Genomic DNA, 6,849 nt, shown 5'->3' with positions numbered 1-6,849 from the left:
CCGCGAGGCCCCCGCGAGGCCCCCACGAGGCCCGCCTGTCCGCCTCACCGCCCCCCCACCGCACCGCCGGCCGAGCTTCACGTCAGGCACGACACAGGGCAACCCTCGAGGGGAGGAGGGGGCGTCAAGAAGGGCGGGAATAGGGAGGACCTCTCCCCACAACGCGCATGCGCAGTCAAGGTAGCGAAGCCGAACTGGGCAGGCCGCGCTATGGCGGGGGCGAAGGGATATAAAAGGCGGCGGGGCGGGCCCTGGGGCCCGGCAGAATGGGGTGCGGCGGGGTTAGGGCTGGGCAAGGAAGCGGAACGGGACGTGGAACCGCTGGTAAGTAGCTCCAGGGATCACCACCCCCCTCTCCCATTCCTCCCTGTCTCGGCGGGGCCCGTGCCGAGACAGGGAGGAATGGGGGGGGCACGTTTGGCCCGCGGTGCTACGTTTTTTTCCCCCAAAACCCGAGCAGACCCCCTGGGCCTGGGTGTAGGCCGCGCACACACCCAGGCAGGCTTTTCTCTGCCCGTTTTTGTTTGGTTTTGTGGGGTTTTTTTTTTTCAGAAACGGGTTTAAAGCTCCCCCAAAATAAACTCGGGCCTTAAGAAGTCGAGGTGCCTGCTGTGGCTCAAGCAGCTCAGGGCCCGTGGTTAGCTCTGAATCTGGCTTGGCCGGAGCCCACCGTGCTCAACCGTCTCTTTCTCCCGCAGCAGCCAGATGCCCAGGAGGAAGGAGGTGCCGGCGCTGGGCAGCCTTTGCCTGCAGAGCCTGGTCCAGCACATGCAGAGCGTCTGGGTGAAGGACTACAGCGAGAACTACCTGGATGAGTACCAGTTCCGCTTCGTCATGGGGCCCTTTAATGACCTGGGTGAGACATGGGGTCTGGAGACCCCCTCCTTGAGGAGGAGGATGGGTGAGCGGTGCCTGTGCACTCTCGCTGACCTGCAACCACCCCCACAGCTAGCAGTTTGGTGCAGGACCTGATCCGGCTGCTGGGTGAGAGCCGGCGCCTGACACGGGCAGCACTCCACCTGCTCCTGCTGCCTCACCTGCGGGAGCTGAGCCTGCGCCCTTGCTCTGGCCTCGCCAGCAATGCCATCGGCCAGCTCGTCGCCCTGCGCTGCAAGGTCAGCAGGCTGGGGGTGCCCACCAACCGTGGGGCTGCAGTAAGGGGGGCAGGGGATGCCCACCCTCCGTGGGTAGGTGCAGGGGGGACAGATGGGTGTCAGGGTCCCCTTCACCCTGCTGAGGGGGCTCCGTGTGCTTGCGGCAGAGCCTTAGCTCCCTGGACCTGCATGGCTGCAGCCGACTATCGGCGGACATGCTGGTGGACCTGGTGGAGGGGCTGCCACAGCTGAACCGCCTGGGGCTGGCGGAGACGCAGGCCAATGTCCAGGTGCTCTCAGCCGTTGGCTCCTGCTGCCGGTGCCTGCAGGAGCTGGACGTGTCCCACTGCAAGAAGGTGTCCCCGCGCGCCCTGCAGCACCTGGCCTATGACCCGCTGGCACAGTCCCCCTGCTGCCCCGTGCTCCGCATCCTGCTGGCCCGCGGCCTGGAGCCCATGGAAGATGGCGGCATGGTTGCGGCACTGGCCTTCCTGCTGCTGGCCCTGCCGTGCCTGAAGTTCCTGGCCCACAGCGCTGTGCCGGATGCCCTTCGCCTCCTCCACAGTTGGCAGCTGGACGGTATGGGGGACACCAAGGGCTTCCCCTCACTGGAGGAGCTGGGGCGGCGGCGGGGGGCTGCCCCAGGGGGGCCCTGGCTCACCCTGCCCCTGCGGCAGGTGGAGGAGGTGGAGGAGCCCGCCCTGGCTGCCATCCATGCCATCTGTCCCCAGGCCGAAGAGGTCAGCGTGTGGCTCGGGGACGGCCCAGCAGGCGGCTGGGAGCTGCTGGGCTGGGGCCGCCTAGCCCGGCTGACCCTGGGCTGTGCTGGGCGGCAGGGCCGGGTGCTGGCAGAGGTGCTGCCGCTGGTGCAGAGGCTGGGCCCCCGCCTGCAGACCCTGGCCCTGCACGGCTTCTGCTGCCAGGATGAGCTCTCCTTGGCCACCCTCCTCGCCAGCTGCCCTGGCCTGCAGGCCTTCAGCGCTGAGCTGCATGCCCCGCCAGACACCGACCCCAACAGGGAGACCCTGGCCGAGCCACCCCACTGGGACACTGACCTGCTGCCCCACCACCTCCCCCAGCTCCAGAGCTTCTCCCTGGCCCTGGCTGGCACCACTGGCATCTTCTCGGCCCAGCATGGGCTGGCACTGCGTGCCACGCTAGCCTCACTGCTGTGCCATGCCCCGCACCTACAGACCCTCCGGCTGCTCGGCGTCCCCTTCCCACTGGACTCGGTGTTTGAGACGGTGCTGGCGGCACCAGGGCTGCCCCTGCTTGAGCTGCAGGAGCTCTCGCTGGCCAAGAGCCAGGTGTCCAGCCAGACTGTATGGCTGCTGCTGGCCTCTGAGGGCCACCTGCGCCGCCTGGACCTGTCCCACTGCCAGGACATCCACCGGCGGGACTACGACGGCTTCCTGCAGGCAGTGCGGAAACAGCGGCTGGATCTGGACATCGCCTGGGAGTAGCTGATGCCGGCTGCACAGGGCTTTTTAATAAAGCATTTACACCATAGCTGTCGGCACAGTCTATGCGCCATCACAGCGGCTGTCCTGGCATGGCTGGGCCTTGTGGCCCCTCTCCCTCTTAGGAAGGGGCTTTAGGGGCTGCGCCTGCAGGGCCAGGGGGCTGGCTTAGGTGGGGTGACCCCCCTCTGCTGCGCTTCGGGGTGCTGGCACCCTGGGGCTGGGGCAGCTCCCTGGTGGTGGCTGCCCCCCACCCGCATGGCACTGTCCCCCTGGCAGCATCTGACCCCATGTCCTGGGGAGATGCGGGGACCCCAGCACAGCAGCTGGCAGCACCAGGTGGCACTGCCACATCCCCATGCAGAGCTGCCGCTGGCTCAGTGCTGGGGGCCATCAGTGAGCCCTGTCAGCTGCTCCGACTCTTCCCAGAGCTTGCGAGCAAGGCCGGTGTTGCGGGCGGCCATGGAGGGCAGCACCAGCCTGCAGTTGCTGTCGAAGTACTTGCCCGTGATGCCCGAGACCTCCTCCGAGACGGCGCAGTAAATGGTGCTGATGGCCCCCTGCTCTGCTGACTGCTGGGCAAAGGGGGTTGAGGAGGGGGCCCAGCTGCCCCCCGCCCACCCCACCACTGCTGGGGCCATGGGATGGGAGGTCTGGGCAGGATCTGGCCCTGCCGTCTGCCCCCACTCACCTTTATGAAGGGGCGGATGAGGGCGAAGAGCACCCGGATGGCCCAGCTGAAGTGGCGCATGATGCTGGTGCTCACCACGCCAGGGCTCAGGGTGTTGGCGATCACCCCTGCCAAGCCACACTGTCAGCGCTGTGCTGGGGTGCAGGGCTGGGGCCACAGGGACCCTGGCATGGGGAGCGCCCTGGTCCCTGCCTCCAGGGTCCAAATCCCTCGTTGCCATCCCACCTGGAGCAGCACCAGTAGCCCCAAGCCCAGCCTTGGAGCCGGGGCTCTTCTGTGCCCCTGCACTGGGGCCACCTTGGGGGCCAGGAGTCTCCCACCCACGGGGAGCATGGGGGGTCCCAGGGAGTATCTACCAGGGCCGAGACCCCTCAGCCCCATCGTGCGGCCCACGTGCCATGGCGCAGCAGCACAGGGTGGTTGGGATGGGCAGATGGCACTGGGGTGCAGCCCTCCCTGGGGGCTGCATGGCACGGCTCAGCAGGGTACAGCTGGGCATTGTACATCACGGCACAGCTCCATGTGGCATGGCATGGTATGGCAAGGCATGGTATGGCCATGCATGGCACAGAACAGCTAAGCACGGCATGGCATGGCAAGGGACAGTATGGCTCAGCCCGGCATGGCTCAGCCCAGCACCAACCTGTGCCCTGTAGGCGCCGCGCCAGCTCCGTGGTGAAGAGGATGTTCATCAGCTTGGTGCTGTTGTAGGCGGCATCGAAGCCGCCAGGCCACTCCTGCCCGGTGAGGTAGCGGCCGTTGGCGGTGCCTGCGCTGTGCCGGAAGGACGAGACGTTGACGACACGGGCGGGCGCTGACGCCTTCAGGAGGTCTGCGCAGAGCAAGGGGTGAGCGGGGAGAGGTCCCCAGAGCCCCTGGCCCCGGCAGCCCCCAGCAGCTCACCCAGCAGCAGGTTGGTGAGCAGGAACGGTCCCAGGTAGTTGGTGGCAAAGGTCTGCTCCAGCCCCTCCGGCGTAATGGTGAAGGGCAGCCCTGGAAGAGGGGGGCACCGTGGGGCCAGGAGCCAGGTTGGCATTGCCTGCCATAGTGGGATGGGGAGCTGGACCCCGGCTGGGGCCGAGATGTGGGCAGCGGACGCCTGACCCTGACTCCAGCGCATACCGGTGAGGCCAGCGTTGTTCACCAGCACATCCAGCCGCTTCTCCTCCCGCAGCACAGCCTGGGCAAAGGCATGCACGGAGGCCAGGGATCCAGTGTCCAGCAGCCGCAGCAGCACCGCAGGGTTGCCGGTGGCCGCCCGGATCTCCTCCACTGCTGCCTGGCCCCGCTCCCGGCTCCGGCATGCCAGGATAGTGCGGGCATTCCTGCGGGCCAGGTCCAGGGCCACGCACTTGCCGATCCCTGCAGCACACGGAGCGGGCGCTGGCTGATCCCTGCTGGGTCCCCACGGCAAGGGGTCCCTGGGGGTCTGTGCCCCCGTTCCCAGGGTCTGGGCAGCCCCAGGGGCAGGGCAGGACAATGGAGGGGGACCTCATCCCAGGCAGCTCAGCCACTGCCAGGAGCCCAGCACCAAACCCAGGGCGCCCCAGCACCGGAGCAGGGGGTGGGAGCGGGGGGCAGCAGGGCTGGGCTCCTGGCTCTGCAGCACAGTGTGGCTGTGTGGGGACAGGGACAAGGCAGGACAGCCACTGTGGGGTGTAGGAAGGAGCTGGAGGTGGCAGCTTGCCGCAGCTCCATCGGTGGCTCACCCTGGACCATGTGAGCAGGATGGCTGCCACAGCCACCGAACCCACCCAGCAGCACTGTACTGGCATGGCTCCACAATGGTGCTCTGGCGCAGCGGGAAATGACAGGCACCTGGAGGGGGACGGACCCCAGCACACATGGGGCACCCTGTCCCTGGGCATACAGGGGGACACCCCAGTGCCCTGCATGCCGGGGGACACCCCAAACTCAACACATGGGCTCCACTGCACCCCCAGCCCTGCGGGTCCCGCCGCCGCCGCCTGTGCCAGCCCCCGCCCCGTGCTTTGCAGTGGGACACAGGTGGGAGCAGCGACCCCGTCCCTGGCACGCAGCTCTGGCTCCGGTGCGGTGTGGTGCCCATGGTGGCCGGCAGTGCGGTGGTCGGCTGGGACACAGCCAGCGGCGCGGTAGCCTTAGCTGTCAGTCATTAACCCAGCCAGGGCAGAGTCCAGCCATTGAGGCTGGGCTGGGGCTGTGGGTACAGGGGTGCCCAGAGCCCAGCGAGGCCGAGCTGCTCCTGGGCAGAGGATGCCAGCCAGCCGGAGCGGCTCGCTGGCGACCAGCTCCCAATCATGCGGCATAATGGCCATCAGTCAGCACGGGGCAGAGGTTGTCTGATGGCACCCGGAGTGAGCATGCTGTGGGCATGGCGCACCGGCAGCGCATCGTGCATGCCAAGGGCCCAGCTACCAGCCACTCCTGCAGCCGCTTGCACCACCAAAGCAGAGGCTGTGTGTGGTCCAGTGGCTGGAGAAGGGGGACCCATGTCCCCAGTGAGCCACCCCACAGCACTGTCCCATCATGCCGTCACCCACACACATGCCCCCAGCCCCTTGTCCGTCCCGGGGGAGCAGGGAGCTGCCACCACCCCTGGCTCCAGCTGCAAAAGGAGGGTGGCTGCGTCCCATGGCCAGGCAGGACCCACAGCCCTGCACCCATGTCCTGCACGCCCCCCCAGCCCCACACCGACCCCTGCAGCCCAGCGATCCCCTGCCACCAGTCCCCGCTCACCGCTGTTGGCTCCGGTGACAATCACTGTCTTGCCAGTCAGATCGGTGGGACACTTGCGGGGGTCCCAGGCGTGTCTCCTCCTGGCCCAGAGGAGCAGCCCCAGGAGCAGCGTGAGCAGGAACCAGCATGGGTGGCTGCAGGCACTCGGCAACTCCATGGCTGGGGCACGGGGTCCGGCCGGTGCGTGGAGTCCGGCTGGGGCACCAGGGTGTAGCTGGGGGACAGAGTCCGGCTGGGGCCGGAGGTCAGCCAAGAACCTTCGCCCAGCCCGGCAGCCCTGGTACGGCACGGTCCCCTCCTGCTCGCCAAGCCTCCAGGAGCGGAGAAGGGACAGCCAGCAGGAAAGTGGCTCACTGGGCTCTTACCTTGGGAGGGGCAGAGCAGGCAGGAGGCTGAGCCACACGTCCCTTGTGCCATCCCAGGGCTGCTTGCTCACACCAGCTGGGGAGCACCCTGCCAGCCCCGGGGGCAGCCTCTGCAGGACGGGCAATGCCCACTGGGCAGCCCCAAGGTCCCCATCCAGCCACGCAGGGACACTCGGCCACGAGCCAGGGCTGGAGCCACGGCCCCTGTGGGAGCAGGGACCTACTGGAGGGGTTCACCAGGATGGGGGGGCAGCCCCAGCAAGGGTCCCCAGGGTGCCACGCAGCACCCAGAGTATGTGGGGGATGGAGGAGGCCACAGCCCAGGGGTGACCTCACGGCGTGGTGGGTGTCCGGACAGACCCTGCCCACCCCGTCCCACCAGTGCAGCCGTGACTTGAGGTCCCTGTCCTCCCAACCAGGCTGGCAGCCTGGGAACGCAGGCACAGCTCTTCCCTGGGCACGCTCCCAGCTGGGCCCTTCCGAGGGTTTTAGCAACTCAACAGATGCTTCCCTCAGGAATG

General features: G+C 67.8%; 2 protein-coding genes across 2 annotated transcripts in view; one reads left to right on the top strand and one right to left on the bottom strand.

Annotated features, from left to right (window-relative positions):
- The first annotated feature begins 210 nt into the window (after positions 1-210).
- LOC104832352 lies at positions 211-2,557 on the top strand. The gene is made up of 4 exons (XM_010568485.1): positions 211-320; positions 699-856; positions 949-1,115; positions 1,262-2,557. The coding sequence occupies exons 1-4, from the start codon at positions 211-213 to the stop codon at positions 2,555-2,557; spliced, it is 1,731 nt and encodes a 576-aa protein (XP_010566787.1).
- Positions 2,558-2,931: 374 nt separating this feature from the next.
- The window catches only part of LOC104832351 (chromosome unknown open reading frame, human C2orf81), a 15,959-nt gene continuing 12,041 nt past the window's right edge, over positions 2,932-6,849 (bottom strand). Inside the window, exons 4-9 of the mRNA XM_010568484.1 lie at positions 5,964-6,158; positions 4,368-4,607; positions 4,149-4,238; positions 3,889-4,077; positions 3,246-3,352; positions 2,932-3,129 (exon numbers count right to left, since the gene is read on the bottom strand). Of these exons, the coding sequence (XP_010566786.1) occupies positions 2,932-3,129; positions 3,246-3,352; positions 3,889-4,077; positions 4,149-4,238; positions 4,368-4,607; positions 5,964-6,158 (1,019 nt within the window). The remainder of the gene's footprint in view (positions 3,130-3,245; positions 3,353-3,888; positions 4,078-4,148; positions 4,239-4,367; positions 4,608-5,963; positions 6,159-6,849) is intronic.

Source organism: Haliaeetus leucocephalus, unplaced genomic scaffold, assembly GCF_000737465.1.
Source record: "Haliaeetus leucocephalus isolate CR32 unplaced genomic scaffold, Haliaeetus_leucocephalus-4.0 Scaffold245, whole genome shotgun sequence".
Classification (NCBI taxonomy): Eukaryota; Metazoa; Chordata; class Aves; order Accipitriformes; family Accipitridae; genus Haliaeetus; species Haliaeetus leucocephalus.
The sequence above is the reverse complement of the archived record's forward strand: the minus strand, read 5'-3'. Positions and strand labels throughout refer to the sequence as shown.

Bases quoted from the DNA above. Each gene is read 5' to 3' on its own strand.
- LOC104832352 (XM_010568485.1), top strand. From the start codon at position 211: ATGGCGGGGGCGAAGGGATATAAAAGGCGGCGGGGCGGGCCCTGGGGC. The intron at 857-948 runs GTGAGACATGGG...CCACCCCCACAG, and splicing joins GGGGCCCTTTAATGACCTGG to CTAGCAGTTTGGTGCAGGAC. The intron at 1,116-1,261 runs GTCAGCAGGCTG...TGCTTGCGGCAG, and splicing joins TCGTCGCCCTGCGCTGCAAG to AGCCTTAGCTCCCTGGACCT.